The 22,574-nt window shown below is 45.8% G+C and overlaps 1 protein-coding gene and 1 long non-coding RNA gene across 2 annotated transcripts in view; both read right to left on the minus strand.

Annotated features, from left to right (window-relative positions):
* Positions 1 to 13,114, minus strand: part of rasal2 (RAS protein activator like 2) — a 323,907-nt gene extending 310,793 nt beyond the window's left edge. The window contains exon 1 of the mRNA XM_067990763.1: positions 12,733 to 13,114. Within this exon, the coding sequence (XP_067846864.1) occupies positions 12,733 to 12,865 (133 nt within the window). The 5' untranslated portion in view covers positions 12,866 to 13,114. The remainder of the gene's footprint in view (positions 1 to 12,732) is intronic.
* Positions 2,323 to 12,087, minus strand: LOC137325544 (uncharacterized). Its single transcript, XR_010963898.1, has 3 exons — positions 6,734 to 12,087; positions 5,064 to 5,217; positions 2,323 to 4,004 (listed from the first exon to the last, which is right to left on the minus strand). It is a non-coding gene; the product is annotated as an uncharacterized lncRNA (long non-coding RNA).
* Positions 13,115 to 22,574: the final 9,460 nt, after the last annotated feature.

The following is a 22,574-nucleotide window of genomic DNA, read 5'->3' on the forward strand; positions in this document are numbered from 1 at the left end:
ATGATAAATAAGCAAATCACCCAATGTGTGACTGAGCCACACAAATAAGGAAGTTCCCAAATTTAATCCACAGTTTGTGCAGAATTTAGCTGATCTGGCAGAGTGGGTTGGAGGATGACCTCAGCAGGGCAGGACAGCAAGAGAAGAGCATGCAGATACACTTTTGAATTGCTATCCCCCGATCCTTGCTGCAAAGTGCATGCTTGTGATGTGACATAGCCCTTAACAGAATAGCCTGCCAACCCAATCTAAGCTCACATATCAAGCTATTTACTGGATGCCTGCTGACAACTTGGAATCTCCAGACTAAGTCACCAACTTCAGGGGAGGTTAGAAAATGGGGCAGGAATGTGCGATTTCACTTAATTTTATTCCTTGGTAAAAATCAACGGTGAGGGAAAAAAAACCATGGGGGGACTCATTGAACTGCTTCTTTTAAAATGCAGAATTCACTTACACACACACACACCTCAGTACCTACCGCAGAACCAGAGGGCCTGAACCACGCCACTTGCTTGAGCCCCTCAGTCCTGCAAATGGGATTCTGAGGGAATTTTTTTTAAAAAGCTGTCCCAATCAGAAGATTAAGCCATTGCACTGCAACACTGCCATTTCATCCAGTCATGCTGGAGGTAAATTATAAATTTATGTCTGCTGACAACTTGGCTAAAACAGCTCACCTCACATCGGACTGTTGGGAGATAGATTTCAATCCAGCCCACATGGATGGAAGAAGGTTTAAATTCTCTCAGTACATGGAAAGTATTCTAACCCATTTCACTACTCCATTCTGTTCTCCCTCCCCCTTGCTTGGAGCCTTGTTTAATTGTCAATTCTGAAGTTTTGCTGATTTAAGGTAGTAGTATATTATGCTGATTGATAAGACATCTCAAGTGGGTTAAGTATTTTCCAGTTCCTCATATCTGCATCAATCTATCACACTGAGATTTTCTAATCATCCGTAGCTCTCAGAGGGACCATGGTACTAGTTACTGGGGTATCACTGAAAGATCCGACAGCTCTTAATGATTAGGATTTCTATCTGCAAACAACTGGATTCCTTCATCAATTACTGGGACTGAACCTTTTATCTCTGCATAAATAAACAAGCTGACTGTCTGCTCCTGCAGATCAGACTTTATTTATACATCTATTCACAAACAGGAATTAATTGGTCAAAACCAACTCTAGTCACATATACTGGGAGAAATTTATCTGCCTTTGATGAACCTGTATAGCATTAACATTGCACGTTATCCCTCACGTACCACCCAAACTCAATCACAATTTTTCAATTCGAGAAATGTACCCTCCCTCGGTTATTGATTGCAGATTGGCGTGTTTTCATTGTATGGTCAGAATGAGAAAGTATTGAGAGATCAGCTACTTTGATCTGAGAGATTCCTTGCAGCTTCAATTCTGAGTGATTTGCACTTGTAACACATGCTTCGAGTACTGGTGTGATGCATTATCTATTAACCTCCAATCACCACCATCATTAACAACAGTGAAATAAACTTTCAGCAAATCTTAAAATTGAAGGGAGTCAATTCCTGTTTGCTCAGATGAAGTGGTGTCTATCAGGCCCTCAACCTGAAAGGAACAACTCAGAACCTTCTTTCACTGGGACAAGAATAATTTTGAAAATTTGCATTTTCTGTAACATTGTAGGTCTGGCAAATGTTGCAATACATATTTTATAATCTTTCAAGGTATTGTCAGCAATTTCAAGGAAGCAAGGGAAAGACAGAAGCATTGTAAAAATCCTAACTGAAGTCCTGGGACTACCAGCCAGTGGCTTTTCCTGAATGGAAGCGATCATGTTGGATGGAGCAAAAAAACTACAATATTAACCATTTCTGCTCCTGGCCTTGCTTTCTGTACCATCGAGAGCAAATGTCAGCTTTAGACCCAGCATTTTTCATTTCATGCCAACCTAGATTTAGACAAAAAAAAAACATTCTTTGCTGATCTTTGCTCTGGTTACTGGTGCATTTTGTTATGTCTTATTATCTGGGGTGGCAGTGATTTGCTTTGAATTCTGCATTTGATCTCCCCAGTGCAGAGGATAAATATGAGAACTGATGCTTAACTTTTATGTTTCACAATGATTATGGACAACTCCTGCAGAAAATCAGTTACTCTACGCTGTACATGAAGCTTTTGGTGTGGGGAGAGGGGAAGCAATCGTTCTGTACTTTTGTAAAATATGATATTTGAGGATGGTCCTTTACTTATCAACAGAGGTGCACTTAAAAAAAGAGCAAATTAATGCGGTCACAAACACTGCGAATAAAAGGAGGTAGGATGGAAGATTTGCTTTTAAAATATATATTTTTCATTCACATTTGTTGTTTGCAAATTATGACCAGGCTTTTCATTTTAAGTTTTAAAACATACAAATTTGAAAGAAAACAAAATCAATCTGATCAGTTCAGACATTGTACAAACTGGCAATTATCTCCTAGTTTATTCTTCCCAGCAAACTGCTAGGCCATGTCAGAATTAGAGGCACATGAATAGAAATAGCTGAGAGCAACCATCTTCAATTTTTCCCCAAAGACTGAGATCAATGAAGAGCATGATGCATCTGACAAATGTGTGGAAATAATGACTGACTAGTGATGTCTCACTACTGCACCACAGCATGACTCAATGAGACTTTAGCTGAAGATAGAAATAAGCATCTTGCTGCTGAAGGACAGCTGCCTTGAGCAATGCAAGTGCCACAGCTTAAAAGCTTTTGACGTGGAAACTCCTCCTTAAGATGTTAACAGCTTCTCCCTTGTCAGCTAATCTTCCTTGCTTTGCACCATCCCTGGATGCAAGTAACTTGCTTTCAGACCTCTGAACATGAACCTGAAGCCAGCTGCTGTACAGAGCAGAAGTACTGCCTGGTGACCCTCTCAGTGACAGCAGCCTGGACTCTGCTCAGAATCTATCAAAGACAGGGTAGCTAAGATTACTAACAGCATGATGGGAACTGCAGGCACAAATCCAAGGTACCAGTCCAGTAGGGAGTGCTTTTCTGAAGCAAGGATTGAGGTTCCTTACTGTATCTGGTGGTAGGAAAACATGATGCAGAGGGAAAAAAATGTCCTCTTTCAAAAGGAGCACAAAGTTCACCCAAATCTCATCTGTGGGTGTTAAGAATGCAACAGTGACATCATTCACCCTACCAGAGCAAGAGTAAATATTTGTGACCTGTGGTTTCCTAGTAACAGTGATTCAATACATGAGCATGTTAGAGCATTTAAGATGTCAGTGTTAACAGCATTTTGACACAAAGTTGATGATTAAACACAGTAAAATTATCCCAACAGGAAACCAACTCGGGCCAAGTAAGCTGAAAGTGTGTTCTTCCAGGTGGGGGGGGATTCTGGGGGGGTGGGGGGGGGTGTTGGGGTTGGGTGGGGGGGGGGGGGGGGAAGAGGAGGACAAATCAATCCAATCACAAGCACATTCCAATACACCCCATGTCTTCTTCAAATGTAATAATCTGTCAACACTTAGCAGGTGCAAATTTTCTAAGTTACTTGCAAATAACCACAAAGTGGGAGTACTCTTCTGAGTCTCGCATCCACGAAAAAACCCTCATTCAACAAATGTCTTATCAAAGAATTCCTCAAGTGATAGCAACACTACTGAGTTTTTAATTGATGCCACATGGCCTGAGTGACTACAATCAGAATCACTCGGCCATGAGGTATAGATCGTGCATGCAGCTCCTGCTGGCACGATAGGTCCGGATACTTAGCACCAGGTTACACCATTCTGAAACTGGAGCTGTACTGGGTATGAAACCCTTGTGGAGGGAGAGAGGTTTCATACTGGTATCAAACCGATAGGGATGGGGGAAGTAACTGAGCGGAAAGTTTACACTGCCAAATTCAGATTAAATGCTGAATTCTCGGTCGTGAAGTGGCAAGGAAACTGAGCCAGGAGTCCAATGATGAGTCCAACAATCACTTTCTCCAATGTTCTGATATCATTTTCTTCTCTCCCTGAAAGATCAGATTTCAAATGTCTCAATATGTTTTCAATCACAGTAAAGCAAGAAAACATCAAACGTACTAATTTGTTTCTGCATATTTTGCCACAGTTCTTGACTAAATTTAGAGGGTTTGTTATGAACACCAGTGGCACAGCTGTTCACATCCTACGACACAGTGAGAATGCTCCAACTAGACTCAGAATCTCAGGGATGGGAGAGGGATAGGAAACATGGCCAAGGAACCCATTCTAACATCTGGCCAGGAGGATAGAAGGGAATCTGGCTCATTCGTGACACCTCTCATGGAATAAATAGCCCACCAGTTACTGCATTGGTTCACCACAAAAAGAATGGCCACTTGGAAGTGGCACTGGAGAACAGCTGGTACCTGTGCAATTTTACACCACTGAGACTCAAAACCTTCAAGAGATGGAGGGGGGGAAAACAAACACAAAGACGGCTGGGTTCTTAGAGTAATTTTCTACTTTTGAAGACATGGAATGATCGAATTGTCGTAACTTGTTTCCACTTTCACTGTAGTGATTGTATTGTATTGACTGATCAAATCCCCAGCACCATACACACACCAACACAAATATTTCAATAAAAATTCTGCTCCTTTCCCAGTCATATTTTCCCCACCTCCCCAGCTCCACTGGCAGCACAGGGAAAAGCCCATTTACCTTGTTAAGCAAGGAAGATTTTTTAAAAGTTTACAATTTTTGATGCATTTCACATTATTCGGGGAATTTTTAAAATAATCTTACTATGTCTATATATGTGTTTATAAAGTACTGTGATTTGTAAATCTATAATTTTTTTTAAAAAAGATTCACTTTATTCTGCAGGTGATGCCCACAGCAGCCGATTGGGCAATGTGATCAGAGGAAGGAATATGAAAGCATGCAGGAACAAGCTTAACTCTTGACCTCAGGACAGTTAACAATTACATTCAGCTGGTATTTCACTTCATAATACAACAAAAGAAGAGTACTTTCCAACAGGCACCTGCAGTTAAGAAAAGAACATTAAAGCTTGAGGGCAGCTCAGTGACAGTGTTTCAACACACCTGAACTGCAAAAGCAGTCACGGCATCATCCTGCAAGTACCCAGAGACCGAAGACCTTCCCATAGAAAGTGGAAAGTTACCAGTGGGATAGGTGCATCAGACCCCAAGGAACATACTGCCTGCCCACCAGTCTGCTAACAACATATGGCAGATCCTGGGGATGTGGGAAAGAATGAGAAAGATTTTAAAAAGAAAGAAATAAAAACTTTGACATGCATAATTTAACTGATCTGTGTACCTGTAACTCTTCAACAAATACATTTTTAAAAAATTGTGACAAGTACTTTATCTTTCAAAACTGCAGGTGTAATTTTCCAAAATATTTCAATGTCTGAGTAATTTGAATACAAACATCCCATTTCATTCCATACTTTTCTGTTCAGTTACACCAAAATCTACTAAACTGAGAAACAGAAAGAGAAAATATCTAAGAACTCAATCTATTTTAATCAAATATCACAAAATGAGATATTTCGAAATCAGAATGCTTCCGGAAGTTCATCTCCCCACCTCCTCCCTCAGAAGAAAGATTTGAGATTGGTCTTTTTTGAAACATTTCTACAGTATCAATCACAATTACTGTAGTTCACTATTGTAATAAGGGAGTGAAATGGACAGGAGCAGACCAATTACTGATGTGTGACAGCCAATGGTTTTTCCATACTGTGCCGAATCAGTACATCAGGCTCCTATCTGTATCTCCGAGTCCTCAAAGGAGCTGGCTTCTTGCGTTCTACAGTGCAATTCCACTTCATTTTCTTTCAGCATAACAGCTAATTGCAGCCACGCCAAGTTAATGAATGAACCAGCCGAACAAAAGCAGCATTGAAGGCTCTGCCTCAGCTGAGAGTCACACAGCTGAGAATGCGTAACCCACCAAACCATTTCCTCACAGTCAGTCACAAAGTGGAAGCAGTGATTCAGTGACCACAACACACACATATATTCAGCAGCTATTTCATGTGTTGCAGACACCTGGCACTTCTGTTTTTATTGTGACAGAGCTTACTGGAGTGCAAGCCATGTGGAAGCCTGTCGTACAGTCAGGACTGCATATCAGGTGTTTTCTCCATTAACGATGTACTGAAGGAAATTCAGCAAACCTCAAATGTAAATCCCAATCACTTCAGAACCAGAAGATCTTTCTAAATCTGAAATATCTAACAGGGATTTTCCAATGACTAAATAACTTTCACCTCCATTAACATTGCCCACCTCTGCCTTGAACCTCAGCCAATTTGTTGCTGAAACTCTCACACTTGCCTTTATCACCTCCAGACTTGATTATTCCAATGTTCCATCCTCCAATGGCCAACCTCCCATCTTCCATCAACTTCAGCGCATCCAAAACTCTGCTGCCCTTATCCTAATCTACACCAAGTCCTTCTTGCCAATCACCTCACCTTGCTAACCTATACTGGCTTCCGGTCCCTCAAGGCTCAAATTTAAAATTCTCATCTTAGTGTTTAAATTCCTTCACGGCGTCATCTCTCTCCATTTTTCTAACCTTTCAGCCATTCAAACCCTCCCTCCCGGAACTCCATTTGTCTGGCTATGGCCTCTTGTGCATTCTTCCCACCCACTCCCCTTCTCCCAATCATTTGCAGTCGTGCTTTCAGCTGCCTCAGCCTCAAGTTCCAGAGTTCCCTCTCTCCTCCTTTAAAACCTACCTCTTTGACCAAGCTTTTGATCATATCTCCTAATGCTTGCTTCTTTGGCTCCGCATCTATTTTTCCTTACGTCTCTGCGACCCGGGGACATTTTTCCGTGTTAAAGATGTCATGTCTTTTTTTAATTGACCTGCATGGGTGACACCGGGTTGCCCCAGTGTCATCAACAGGAAAACAAATTCACAGATGCGCCCCCGTGAGGAGGCATAATTAATATAATTCAAACATAAAATCTAATTTAAACAAATGTGCAAAGTTATAAATCTAAATCATAATGTTATTTGTGTCCACCAGACACTCTATGCCCTGCGATGCCCACCGGTCGTGGGAGATCCCAAGCGTACCGGTGGACGCCACACACTCCCTCTCCAGGGCCACCTGGCCACGACAAGACCGTTAAAGAGAGACAGGCAGTCAGAGTGGCCCTTGGCCATCTCCACCACAATCAGGAGAAAAAAAACTCAAGAAGGTCATCTGACTTGCCCCCCCCCCCCAATTGTTGTTAGATTCAACTTGTAACTGTTTTTCTATTAACAGTACAAATAATGTAAATGTACTGTAAATATTAAAGAATAATACTGAACCGAACAAGAGAAATGGAGTAAACAATATGAACAAGTGTTATGTAACCCATGGGGTCAGATGCCCAATTTCTAACTTCATGCGTTTACTCTATGTGCAGGAACAATACCACATACCTCAGGCAAGTGCACTGAAGAGGACTCAGGTCATCTTCTTGACAAGACGACAATGGAAACACACATGGACGAACCACAGGATACAATTTAAACACTGTCTGTGGGCGAGTTAGTTTTGCAAAACCGAGAGATTCAACACATCACGCAACACTTGAACATGCATTCTGTTCTTACCACTTCAAACACTGAAAATTCAAACAAAAGGTTCAATGTGACACATAAACCTTACTGAACTGGTATCTTTCCCTCCCTGCACTCAAAGCTCTCACACGTAATCTCGACGAATTACAAGTTTTTCAGACAAACTGCATCTTCATCACATGTAACATTCTCATCTTTTACCCCTACCTTGGATTTTTTTTGAATATTATGTACTTTTATATTCTCTCAGGTCATGCAAGGCCACACCTGAAACATGCACATTTCTCCATTTTGCATGCTGGTATCCAGTATTTTCTGTGTTATAATTCATTTCAACTCTCCAGCATCCAGGTTTTTTTTAATCCCATTCACAATTACCCAAGCAACTGTTCCCAAGCCTTTGTCAATGACACTCTTCGGCTAATCACAAGGTCTTGGGCAAGACCAATGCTGGCTGACCTTCCCTGATCCCCATCCCCTTTCCTTGCTAGAGGAGGAGAGGGGCAAGTAACTAGCCTCCACTCCCTGGTGTCACCATAATCCCCCAAGCAAATGCTGTGTGAGTTGCAGCGAGTGACGGTCCCAACATATCAGGGTGTGTCCAGTTGACAAGTTCACTGAAAAAAAGCTCAGTCTCACCACCAAAACAGGTCCACAATCTGTATATCAGTAGTGTACATCTGATATTTGCACCTTTTATTTTAATTTTAATTACCTTAAGTTGTGCGATACAATGAGTCACCCGCTTGTCATTCAACTCAAAGTTTAAATCATTTCTTATGGCTCCTCGTGGTGAACCTGAGCAACAAGTGCTGATGCACGAGGTATACAGTATAGAACCTTGGAGTTACCAATTGGTCAAGGAGCACCAAAGACCAAGAACACCGTGCAATCCACAAACAGGACTCAAGCACAACCCAACTGAGTAGAGAGATGACAGAAAGGTGGCAATCCAAGGTTGACCATGGTTGGAGCAGACCTTAAAGCACGAGCATAGAGCAAAATGAGCAAGGAAACCAAATAGTTTCTTTGCATTCCTAGCTCAGGTTCAAACTCCCTGCTCTCTCCCAAAAGGACAGCCTAAAATAAGATTATGAATAGAAACTGCTAAAATTAAACAGTGAACAAATGCGTACATTAGGTTTTTAGCACAAGGCAGAGCCGAGAATCAAAAATGGGCGAAAAGTGCACAAATTGAATTGTTAGAGACCACCCAGTTCAAACAGAATGATGATGGCAGTCCTTCATACTCGAAGTTGATATCCCTCACTGAAGATAAAAATCAGTCTCGTTGACTGCACTGATTATTAAGACCAGTATGAGTGGGACACGCTCTTTGAACATTTCACAGACCCAAACATCTTGTCTGGGATCAACAAGTTGCTGCTGTTCACAATTCTACTGCTGCCACCTCTGCTTTAGGAGATCAATGTATAGTGCAAATGCCGGCACTTGAATGCATCACTGCTTGCGTGGTCAGCTATTCCCAGCTGTTGACATTGATATGACACAGCTTAAGCTTGGTTAAGTACTGCACTCCCGGGCAAAAATAATCCAGGGATGGAGAGAAGGAAGAAACACTTATCCACAAGCAGTCACCAGAAAGCACTCAATCATGCAACAATTCTGATTCTATCCCCATTCCATACCAAGCAAATTGCACCAATTGTACTGCCCACAAACTGAAAACTCACTCAGAATAATGTCCTGAAGTATACAACCTATCGAGGTCTATGCAATGACATCGCACATTGATGCCATTGCTTTATGCTGCTATGTATGGGTCTACATTATCATGACTGAATCATCAAGTGAACACACCATTTAATCTTTCCTGTATCAAAAGTGATTTGCTTAAACTTAGTGATCTCAGTTTCAGGCTCATTTATGACATGGTGCAAATCACAGTTAACAGGTTAACAGTGCTGCCGCAGTCTGTTCCCCAAAACCTAGAAAAAGACCACTAAGCAAGGGACATCTGCCATAAACTGATTTGGACCACATTAGGAAGAGTCTGAATCAGTGATTACATCACGTGCAAACAGAAAGAAATCTGGCTTCCAAAAGGTAACACAAATAGGACAATGCTATGTCCAAAGTAAATTTAAAACAGGTTAAATTGTTTTCTGAAGTCACTATTCAGGCATCCTCAAGCTAACAAGCACGAGTTTGTACAAAATAATGCAGATGCTTCGCATTGCCCTCCTTGTCCACAGCAGAATTAATAATAAATCTGCATTTATCCCAGCGCGCATTCATTTGTGCTCATCTCAGACAGGCAGATGGGTGGGTGGTTATTTCAACCCCTGTCTGCCGTTGACTCTTCTCTCCCAGTGGTTCAGATCCCATTCAACAAGAGAGGGAAGGCAAAATCATTTCAATAACAAAGCAATCACAAAAAGGCAGCTTTAGTCTTTTGTTCAATCGCTAGCCAACTAAAAGATACATATCTGCTGAAAAAAAATTTCATCTAAGTGAGCTGTGGCTGAGTCAGCATGACATCAAACCTACGACTGTGCCAGAAGATGAACTCACACTGCATCCACAAGTGACCCTGTGTTACTCATGATAGATTTAACCAATGCTCTCCCTTAACTCACCCTCCCCCCTTTCCTAAGGGAGGGGCTCCTGCTGGGCCAGTCATGTACCAGGCCCTGGTACCCACTACAGTATGTGTTCCCAAATTGCCTTTCTTCATGCATTATGCCAGAACATTGTCAGCAAGCTATTCGACCTTAAAGACCACAAAAGCCAAGCTTGATAAAGTCACGATCCCACATCCACCCATATACACTTTCCAGCAGGAGATCTTCCTCAGAAATAAGAAATGGGAATCTCCCCACCCACCCCGGTCAATTTTCTCCTCCCTCATCTGGAGGCACTAAGACCACTTCTATCATGGCTGATTTCAATAGACTCAACATGGCAGAGATTGAACACTGAACATTGCTGATCTGTAGGGCTTCTTACCAAACCACAAGATGCATTTACTGAATAGTTACTCCAGACTATTTGTTTTTTTCTCCATATCCCTTAGTTTCTTAAGTTACAATATGCTAGAGCTCCATCTACACAGTAGAAACAATCCCATCGAGTGCTGTGTATTCTTAACTTGTCTCCTTTTTCTCTCCCTCTCAACTTCAACCTTCCTCATTTACACATGCACGCAGGCCAGTCTGCAAATGGCAGAGACAAACAGGAACTCCATAATGTTAACACAACATTGTGACTAGCGTTCTGTGAGGCTTGCAAACTATTTTCCATTAACGACATCTGATACTCTATACTAGTTAAAAATGCATAAATAAAAAACAAAGCACAAATGTTGGAAACTTTGAACATGACTAGCATTTTAAGTAGAACCTACCAGAGCAGTGCCCCTCTCCAAAGGCGCTAATCTACCTTTCTCTTTCAGATGTTGACTGACCTGATGTGCATTTCCAATTTTTATTAGTTTCTCTCGTCAATAACACTTCACTTTTAAACATTATTCAGTCAAAGTCCAAAAGTAGATGCCTCCACAGCATCTCAGCAGCGTTTTTTTCAACATAATGGATTTATTAATAAGCCACAATCATTAAATTGGCACAATGGAGATTGTCACTCAATGAATACAAGCAGCAGGGCTTGTAACAGCAGAAGCTTCATACACACTGACAGTCACGTTACAATCTTGATTGCAAACAAGTTTTATTAATTATGAGTAAAAAAAAACTGTATTTGGAACAAACAGCTAATTGTATAAAAAGGGAATATTTCAGAGTTCCACAAAAAAGAACTGTCAGTGTCTGTACCTGGGACAGGGCTCAATGCCACAGCAGGGGGGGGAAAAAATCACAGTGCGGCAATGAAAGGGGAATTGCTCTCGTATTCATCAGATTCCAGGCAACGCCGACCATCTTCCTGATATTCAACAGCGAAACGTTAACTATTAGGACTTCACTCAGATGTATTTTCGTTGAAAGTGGTCTTTCGCGGAGACCCAGCAAAAAAAATCTGATTCTTTATATAAACAAAACATCAAGTATTTAAAAACATCTGTTTTATCCACAAACAAGTAAACAAACAGCAGGTTGTCAATAGGTTGCACCACTGAAACAACATCGGTTGTACAAGACTTACAATTAAATGCTTAAAAAATAACCTACCCACCCAAACACACAACTGCTGCAAATAAGTTTCTGATGTGCAAATTTGGCCGGGGACATAGTTTAAACGACTAACAACTCTCTCCAAGGTGAAATATTTTTTAGCTTTCAAAAGATCGTCCGAAAGATTAAAAATCAATTTGCAAAAAATAAGAAAATCAAGTTAATTGAACTGAATGTTATAAAGTTAGTTCAGTCATTTCCTGCCCTTGTTCTCCCGGTGCCTAATCACCCTCTCACGTGCCTGTTTCCCTCCTCTCCTGATTCGCATTGTTTCCCGAACTTCTCCTTCAAACGCTAATTCTCGGTACAAATCTCGCCGGCTCCCTCTCTTCACGGGTCTCCCTCTGGCGTAAGTGCCCATCACTGCCCGGTTCCCCACCATCACTCCTGTTACCGGTCACTTAACATCTGCGGCCCCCCTCCCACCCCCCAATACATTGCCCCTGATTTCCCCAATACATTGCCCCCCATTCCCCCCACCCATTGCCCCCCATTCCCTCCCCATCCACTGCCCCCATTCCCTCCCCATCCACTGCCCCCATTCCCTCCCCATCCACTGCCCCCATTCCCTCCCCATCCACTGCCCCCAATTCCCTCCCCATCCACTGCCCCCAATTCCCTCCCCATCCACTGCCCCCATTCCCTCCCCATCCACTGCCCCCATTCCCTCCCCATCCACTGCCCCCATTCCCTCCCCCCATTCCCCCCACCCATTGCCCCCCATTCCCTCCCCATCCACTGCCCCCATTCCCTCCCCATCCACTGCCCCCATTCCCTCCCCATCCACTGCCCCCATTCCCTCCCCATCCACTGCCCCCATTCCCTCCCCCCATTCCCCCCACCCATTGCCCCCCATTCCCTCCCCATCCACTGCCCCCCATTCACTCCCCCCCCATTGCCCCCTCACCCCCCCCCCATTGCCCCCTCACCCCCCCCCCCCCATTGCCCCCTCACCCCCCCCCCCCATTGCCCCCTCACCCCCCCCCCCCCCCATTGCCCCCTCACTCACCGTACACTCGGATCCATCCCTGTTGTTGACAGACCGACTCCAGTAATATCCGTTCCATCGGGTCCAGTGCGGACTCCTCCACCCCCGGCGCCGGGAGCAGCTCCAGGCGGTCCGCTCCGTTCAGCGGCTCCATCCCGGCTGCAGCTCCGACACCGGCTCTCCGGCAACTCGCTCCGCTCCGCTCCGGGTCAGGAATAAACCAAACCCGCCCGCCACTAACCCCCCGCACCCGGCGCCGGGGCCTCAGCGGCCGCCTCCCGCGACCATTTCAATCAAACTCGAAAAGACAAGGAGCGGGGGAGCGGGGGGGAAAATCAAAGGGATCGGGAGGCGAGCCGCTCCAGGCACCGGCACCACCGCACACTGCGGGCCATGGCAACAGACTCCGCAATCACACCCCGAGCTATCGCACCTAGCGACAGCCCGTGTAATCACACCCCGAGTCATCGTCCACACTCAGCCCCTCCAATCACACCCAGAGACATCGTCCACACTCAGCCCCTCCAATCACACCCAGAGACATCGTCCACACTCAGCCCCTCCAATCACACCCAGAGTCTGTGCTGATTCTGTTCCCTTTCATTTTATTCTTTTGTTGCTTATTCTTTCTCCCAGTTTATATTACTTTGCATTTGTCGGTATTTAACGCTATTTGCCTGCAAACCTTGACTGCTTGCTCCATCCTTGACTGCATTCCCAATTTTAGGGCTCTCTGCAAATTGAACAAGTTTGCCATTGGTTTCTCCAACCAGATCACGTTGGTAACAAACAAAAAAGATCAAGTGCAGCACTCAAAGCAGCAAACCCTCCTGTCCCCCCTCCCCTCCCTCCGTCCCCCCTCCCCTCCCCCGATCTGATACGTAAACCGCCCCCCCCCACCCTGATCTGATATTCTAACCCCTCCCCCACCCCCCCAGTCTGATACTGCTCCCTCTCTCCCCCACCCCCCCAGTCTGATACTGCTCCCTCTCTCCCCCACCCCCCCAGTCTGATACTGCTCCCTCTCTCCCCCACCCCCCCAGTCTGATACTGCTCCCTCTCTCCCCCACCCCCCCAGTCTGATACTGCTCCCTCTCTCCCCCACCCCCCCAGTCTGATACTGCTCCCTCTCTCCCCCACCCCCCCAGTCTGATACTGCTCCCTCTCTCCCCCACCCCCCCCCAGTCTGATACTGCTCCCTCTCTCCCCCACCCCCCCAGTCTGATACTGCTCCCTCTCTCCCCCACCCCCCCAGTCTGATACTGCTCCCTCTCTCCCCCACCCCCCCAGTCTGATACTGCTCCCTCTCTCCCCCACCCCCCCAGTCTGATACTGACCCCTCCAGCACTCCATTCTGCAGATCACCCCTCGAGTACTCTGTCTCAGATTTTTAACCAATTCCTTATCCAGCCCAATGTGCTCCCCGAGATTCCCAGAGATTTAGTTTGTAGACTTTCACGTGGGCCTTTGCAGAAAGCATTCTGCAAGTCTAGACACACGACATCGCATGGGCTTCCACGACCCATTCTATGTGCAGTGTCCTCAAAAAACTCAAAGATATTTGTCAAGCTGAACCTTCCCATCTAAATCCGTTCTGATTGCAACTTATGAGGCTTTCACTACACAGCTACTCCTCCAATCTCCTCTTTCACACTGTTATTTGAACTGATATTGATGTCAGGTTAATGGTTCTGTCATTTTCTGGGTCAGATTTGTACCCCTTGTTAAATAAAGGCGCTACATTTGCTTGCTTCCAATCCGACAGAACTTCTGCAGTTCCCAACTAAACTTCTATTACTGATTCAGTGCCCCACAAGTTTCCTCACTCGACTCCTTCAGCACCGTAGGATATATTCCACTAGGCCCATTTTAAATTCTCAATCGTCTCCTCCTCTGTGATTTCAAAATATTTTATGATATTCTTTGTACCACAGTAATTGCTTAGCAAAAAGTCTCCCTCCTTCGTGAACACGTCCAGGAAGAATAGTCATTAAGTACTTCAATGGTTTTTGCTTCATCTTCAATTATTCCACCACTTTTATCTTTTAAAACTCTAAGGAAGGATATGCTGATAGGGTGAGATGAAGTCAGGTGGGAGGAGGCTCGTGTGGAGCATAAACACCAGCTGTAAATGCCCTGTAACCTAGCTGTCAGCTGTGGCTCAGTGGGTCGTGCTTTCACTTCTCAAATCAGAAGGTTGTGGGTTCAACTCCAGTCCAACTCTAGAAACTTGAGCACAAAATCTGTGCTGATATTCCGGTATTAGACTGAGGAGAGTGAGTTACTGTTTTTCAGTTGAGATGTTAAACCGAGGCCCCATCTGCCCTCTCAGGATGGACATAAAAGATCCCACAGAACTATTTGAAGAAGAGCCAGGGCAGTTCTCCCTGGTGTCCTGACCAATATTTATCCCTGAACCAACACCACTAAAACAAATTGTCTGGTCAATTATCTCATTGCTGTTTGCGGAACCTTGCTGTACGCAAATTGGCTGCTGTGTTCCTACGACAGTGTTAAATAAGGACAGAAGGAATGACTTTAAAATTGGGACAGAAATACCTCAATGCATGCTGGTCCAATTATCCCCTGTCCCCTAACCCCACTTTACCTGAAGAATATATCTTGTTTAGACTCTCCATGTGCAATGCCATGGGAGGTCGATTAGCTTAATATCATATCATTTAAAAAGTTTGAATTTCTCCTCAACTGTTTCCTCTCTCAGCAGTGCGTCCCATTTAATTACTTTCCATTCCGGGTTGCTTTCTTGAAATCAGACACCTTTGTTCTGATGCTTGCTGGTATCAATTGCCAGGTGATCCTAAATTTGTTACAGATTCCTTTCTGCCGTAGATACCTTCTTGGGTTCAGTGATGCTGGTCACTCCCATAAGCGGTCAGAGCATCTTACTTTTGCAGGAGTTGACTCACACTGCCCTACGTCTACTTGCATGTTCGTGTAACCTGGGTTCTAACAATAATATCTCCTGGTGTCCTGAGCCAGGTAATTGTGTGTTTTTGCTGGTGTGCCAAAGGTGAATTAAGCAAAGACTTGGTGAGATGATGGTTGATATGGAACTGATTAAGCTGCTTTATGTCATGGCAAGGTAAGCTTACAGAATGGCTGTTAGGATTGGACTCACTTAATTAAATCAATACAACTTATCTTTGTGTGAATTCTCTACCCCAGAGGGCTGTGGATGCTCAGTTGTTGAGTATATTCAAGGCTGAGATGGATAGATTTCTGGACTCTAGGGGAATCAAGGGATATGGGGATCGGGCGGGAAAGTGAGTTGAGGTTGAAGATCAGCCATGATCTGATTGAATGGCGGGGCAGGCTCAAGGGGCCATATGGCCTACTCCTGCTCCTATTTCTTATGTTCTTATGTGTAATAATACAAAATAAAGAACACCATGCTTCCCCACATCAGTGAGTCATCTTATTTCACTTCACCAAGATCATTTCTGACTATTCTCTCCTGCACTCCAACTTTTGTTGCCTGACAGCCTTGCAGCGTTTGGTTTCAAAAACCTTTGCTCAATTGCTTGTGTCTGTGTTTTTCATCTGTCACTGTTCACAGCGAGAGAGGGATGGCCCGCCCCACCTCGTGTCAGATGCTCGGGACAAGTGATTCCCCAACACAGTGAGTGTGAGGTGTTTATTGATTATCGAGACAAGCTAACAAATTACTTATTGTTTACCGTCTATGAGGAAACAGCCAAAGCTAGCTCATTAGCATCTTAACTACCTATCATAGAGTCATAGAGTTATACAGCACGGATAGAGGCCCTTCGGCCCATCGTGTCCGCGCCGGCCATCAGCCCTGTCTACTCTAATCCCATATTCCAGCATTTGGTCCGTAGCCTTGTATGCTATGGCATTTCAAGTGCTCATCCAAATGCTTCTTGAATGTTATGAGGGTTCCTGCCTCCACAACCCTTTCAGGCAGTGAGTTCCAGACTCCAACCACCCTCTGGGTGAAAAAGTTCTTTCACAAATCCCCTCTAAACCTCCCGCCTTTTACCTTGAATCTATGTCCCCTTGTTACAGAACCCTCAACGAAGGGAAAAAGCTCCTTAGTATCCATCCTGTCTGTGCCCCTCATAATTTTGTACACCTCAATCATGTCCCCCCTCAGCCTCCTCTGCTCCAAGGAAAACAAACCCAATCTTCCCAGTCTCTCTTCATAGCTGAAGCGCTCCAGCCCTGGTAACATCCTGGTGAATCTCCTCTGCACCCTCTCCAAAGCGATCACATCCTTCCTGTAGTGTGGCGACCAGAACTGCACACAGTACTCCAGCTGTGGCCTAACCAGTGTTTTATACAGCTCCATCATAACCTCCTTGCTCTTATATTCTATGCCTCGGCTAATAAAGGCAAGTATCCCATATGCCTTCTTTACCACCTTATCTACCTGTTCCGCCGCCTTCAGGGATCTGTGAACTTGCACACCAAGATCCCTCTGACCCTCTGTCTTGCCTAGGGTCCTCCCATCTCAGACCCTTTTTTTTTTTAACTTGCACAGTGCTTTAAAAGACATCTAAAGTAACTCTTTTCCAAATCCTTTCTGTAGAAACATGCTCAAAAGGTCCTGAAACAGAACAATCAGATTATAGTCACTCATCTCCAGAGGTTCCATTACTTCTACATTTTAGGTACGGTCCCCACCGTTTATAAATTCAGGGTTTCAAAGTCTTCAAGAACCAAACCATCTCGGCCGTTGCAATGAATCCAAATTCTTTCAGATGCTAATGGGGTAATTTTAACCAAACTTGCCAAATGTGAAACCCATGGGATCAGGTGCAAGGCCGGTCTCACACCCCATGTCCAATATTGCTCCACATTGACTTCAACGGAGATTAAAATCGGGTGGGGTGTAAAATGAACGTTGCGTTCGATTCCGTCATTTTCCTGGCGTGCGGGTTAGGTTAAAATTGCCTCCTAAATGTCCGTCTTGCTTCTTAAGGTCGCAGCAGCCTCTTTTAACGCTGCATCAGCACCAGATTATCCTTCTTCCTCCCCTTCCAGGTGAGCTCCAAAGAGGCGGCATAAATAGCGCTGGAAGCTTGCCAACCATATTGAAAAGGCGTTGGCTGAAGAAAATTGGATGGGGTCACGGTGGGGTCACACCAGCAGGCGGAAGTGCAGTCCAGGCGAATGTCCAGCACTAAACCCACCGAGGAGGAAAATCTAACCATTGCAGGTTGAAATTGTTTCTTTTCTCCTTCCCCTCCCAACACCCCTCCTCCCTCTCTCCCCCCCCCCCCCCACCATCCCCCCACACCCCAGTACAGCCTCAGGGCTGGTGCTCGGAGGTGATTCTTATCTCTGAACAAGACAACACTTTCAGCCACAAAGGTTTCCCTTACAACCCGCAGTAAGTTGTTGGCAGCAGTTTCCCCGGCTGAGCCAAACATTAAGAGCTTGAAATACTTTGGGACTGGACATTTGCTCATCACCGCCCAGCTGCCAGGCCTTTCCATTCAGTTCATTTTCCCATTTACCACCTTTCATCTCCATCAACAGTGCCGCCATTTAGGACTGGCGCCAAGTTATCAAGCGTTCTTTTAAAAATAAGAACTGATAAACTGACGTTAATGAGCCCGGACTGCGTTTTGATGTTTGAAACACAAAAGGGACCGCATTCGTCATGAAAAGGTGTCTGGCGAATCTTTCCTCGTCCGTTGGGAAGGTCACAAGACATGAAACGAATTTGCAACATGTCGGCCCATCGGTTAGACACAAGACAGCGTGGTATGACAAAACATGGAAATATAGAAACATAAAAAATAGGAGCAGGAGTAGGCCATTCGGCCCTTCGAGCCTGCTCCGCCATTCAATATGATCATGGCTGATCCTCTATCTCAATACCATATTCCCGCTCTCTCCCCATACCCCTTGATGCCTTTTGTGTCTAGAAATCTATTTAGCTCCTTCTTAAATATATTCAGTGACTTGGCCTCCACAGCCTTCTGTGGTAGAGAATTCCACAGGTTCACCACCCTCTGAATGAAGAAATTTCTCCTCATCTCAGTCCTAAATGTCCTACCCCGTATCCTGAGACTGTGACCCCTCATTCTGGACCCCCCCAGCCAGGGGAAACATCCGCCCTGCATCCAGTCTGTCTCGCCCTGTCAGAATTTTATATGTTTCAATGAGATCCCTTCTCATTCTTCTAAACTGAGTGAATACAGGCCGAGTCGACCCAATCTCTCCACATACGACAGAATGACAAACTGCTCTCTGGCTCCATTCATTCTCTCATCAAGGAGAAAAAAGATCAAGTCAGTACAAGATTTCTCCTTTTGACACATTTCTATATCGTCCTTTGCTTTTCGTTCTGAGGCTTTTCCTCATTCTCTTTCCTTTTTACGAGTTATTTTTCTGCCCTCGATCTCGTGTTGCATCCTCTGGCAATGGTGGGGGAGGGGTGGGCCAGCGACCTACCTCAAGGACTCTGCTGCTGCCATTCCAAAAGCAATTGCCAGGAACTGTGCGGAGTTCGCAACATTGGCATCCGATATGACCCTGAGATGAGCTTCTGACCCCATATTCTCTCCATCACCAAGACCGCCTACTTCCACCTCCGCAACATCGCCCGTCTCCTCCCCTGCCTCAGCTCATCTGCTGCTGAAACCCTCATCCATGCCTTTGTTACCTCCAGACTTGATTATTCCAATGCTCTCCTGGCCGGCCTCCCATCTTCCACCCTCTGTAAACTTGAGCTCATCCAAAACTCTGCTGCCAGTCTCCTGACTCGCACCAAGCCCCATTCACCCATCACCCCTGTGCTCACTGACCTACATTGGCTCCTGGTCCGGGAATGCCTCGATTTTAAAATTCTCATCCTTGTTTTCAAAACCCTCCATGGCCTCGCCCCTCCCTATCTTTGTAACCTCCTCCAGCCCTACAATCCTCTGAGATCTCTGCGCTCCTCCAATTCTTGTCTCGCACAGATCCCTGATTTTAATCGCTCCACCATTGGCGGCCGTGCCTTCAGCTGCCTAGGCCCTAAGCTCTGGAATTCCCTCCCTAAACCTCTCCGCCTCTCTACCTCTCTCTCCCCTCCTTTAAGGCGCTCCTTTAAACTTACCTCTTTGGCCAAGCTTTCGGTCACCTGTCCTAACACCTCCTTATATGGCTCGGTGCCCAATTTTGTTTGATAATCACTCCTGTGAAGCGCCTTGGGAGGTTTTGCAATGTTAAAGGCGCTATATAAATGCAATTTGTTATTGTTGTTTTGTAGTATGAGGGACCTGTGTTCACTCACGCACGTCCTACCACTTGGCAGCACGTTGCATCAGTGCATGAATTCTCTGTCCCACCTCTCCTTTCCGTTAGATTTTTCCCCTATGTTTAATCTTTTCTGGTTGATACCAAAGGGAAGCTTTTCTCTCTGAATAGTTCGTCGGTAAAAATGTACAAGATGTACTCAGATCCTGAAGAACTCTTCCTTTATCAGGTAATTGAGCAGGACTTGGACACGAACCAAATCACTTGGCAAAAGAATTCTGCTGGAACTTTAACTAACCGACTGTGAGACAGATAGAACAGGTAAAGACAAAAAGCAGTGTGAAGGAAGAGGGAAATGGGCCAAAAGATATCGTGTTAAGCAAAAAAAAAAAAATAGTGGCGGACAAGGTGCCAGCCGCTCTCAGATTCCTCCAACTCCGGCTGGTTTTTTGTTTAGTCGCTGCGGTGGAAAACCTTACACGAGGGCTTCACCAATGCACCAGCTGGTGCGGCCTCCACCAGTCAGTGGTTCACACATTCTGCGAGGGATTTGTTTCACCTTTAGGAATGCACAGGTGTAGGAAGCAACGCTGGTCGTCCAGTGACCCTCCTGGATAACAAGAGTTGGTCCCGACTCGGTGGGTTCAGCCCTCCGCACCTGAATGACCCGCCGACGCCCGGAGGTTATCGACGAGGAGCTCCCGGTGCCACGCGTTCAACCTAACCCCCTGGACAGGCCCCCCGCCTGGGGTAAAGATGGGAGAAAATTGGAGAGGAGGGGGGGGTGGTTGGGAGATGGAGGCGGGGGGGGGTGGGGGGTGCAGGAGAATTGTCCATTCGCAGATCGAACTGTGAGACCTGCCTCCAATAGCACTTTAAGCACAGCTCGCAGTCACCGGTCGATGGTCTCATTGGATGTGTTAAAAAGACACAATTGGGGGTAATTTTATCCTAACTCACTGGATGGGAAACCCACGGGATCGAGCGGAACGCTGGTTTTACACCCCGTCCAATATTACTCTCCACTCACTGCATCAGAGAGTAAAATCGGGTGGGGGTGTAAAACCAGAGTTTCCCCCCCCCGCCCCGATCTCGCAGCTTCCCACCGGACGGGTTAGGTTAAAATGACCCCCATTAATAAGTCTTCCCTCGATGGCTCAGTTGTCGAAGATTGCGTGCGGTCGAAGCACACAGACCAGAAAGGCCCAGGAGAGAACTTTGATGTGCTGCAGTGGTGACCAGGAAAGGGGGCATGGTGGGGATTTGGGGGGTGGGGGTGGTGGAGGTGGGTAGCAGCCATTGCTAGACATGTGCTGGCTGCGTTGAGAGAGGTGAGAGTGGAAGGAAGATAGGGCTGGCTGTGGAGGAGAGGCGGAGCGGAGGAGGAGAGAGTGGTCCATCTCCCTCTCGAAGGTCCTCGAATGCATCGTTGCCACCCAGCTCCGGGCCCCTCTCCTCCGCCGCACTCTGTCCAAGTCCCCTTTGCGTCCACTAAGGGGCTCTGAGGTCAGTTCCACACCTGCCGCTGAGAGGCCTCTGGCACCCTGGCCCTGAGTGCTTGATCTTTGTCTGTCAGCTCTGAACGTCGGCGGGTTATTCAGCTGTGGAGGGGTGGATACACGGAGTAGGGAACGACTCTGCCAATAACTGTGGACAGGTCCGGGAAGGGATAACGTGTCACGGTCACAATCCCAGAGGATGTCACCCGGGGACTCTGAAATCAGTGCTGTGGGCTGGGCAGAAACCAGACACCCACAGGATGCACTGCAGCAACTCGCCAAGGCTTCTTCGAACAGCACCTCCCAAACCCGCGACCTCTACCACCTAGAAGGACAAGAGCAGCAGGTACATGGGAACAACACCACCTGCACGTTCCCCTCCAAGTCACACACCATCCCGACTTGGAAATATATCGCCGTTCCTTCATCGTCGCTGGGTCAAAATCCTGGAACTTCCCTTACCAACAGCACTGTGGGAGAACCTTCACCACACGGACTGCAGCGATTCAAGAAGGCGGCTCACCACCACCTTCTCGAGGGCAATTAGGGATGGGCAATAAATGCCGGCCTCGCCAGCGACGCCCACATCCCATGAACGAATAAAAAGAAAGACAGAAGGGACTTGAGCAGGGAGCGGTGGGAGAGATGAGCGTGGACCTGGGTGGCAATGATGGAAGACCTTAGAAAGGAACATGGACGTTCCTCACACATGAAGGATGTCCATTTGGGCTTCCGATGTCAATGGAACTGCCCCCTGGGACAAGTCAACACCATCAAGGGAGTGGGGAGAAAGTAGACGGAAGAAATACATTTTTTTTTACACCTAACACTTTGCAATTGTAATGCTGGAATTTATCTTTTTATAAAAGGTGGGTGAAATTCCAGGTGCTGTGTAGTATCCTGGACTAGTTTTGATCACCGTGGGGAGGGCTGGAGAGGCCTTTTCCAAATTTTTCCCCCCTAATTGGCCTTCGGTCTTTAAGTGTTTTTTTTTTAACCTCTCCCAGGAGATAACATGGTTGGTCGGAGGTGTCTGATCACGAAGCTTCACTCATCACCACTGGGTGTTGACCAGATGGTCTTTACCTGCCCATCATTTTTATACGTTCCCGTGTAAAAGACACAAGTTCCGAC

This window comes from Heptranchias perlo, chromosome 9 (genome assembly GCF_035084215.1).
Source record: "Heptranchias perlo isolate sHepPer1 chromosome 9, sHepPer1.hap1, whole genome shotgun sequence".
NCBI lineage: Eukaryota > Metazoa > Chordata > Chondrichthyes > Hexanchiformes > Hexanchidae > Heptranchias > Heptranchias perlo.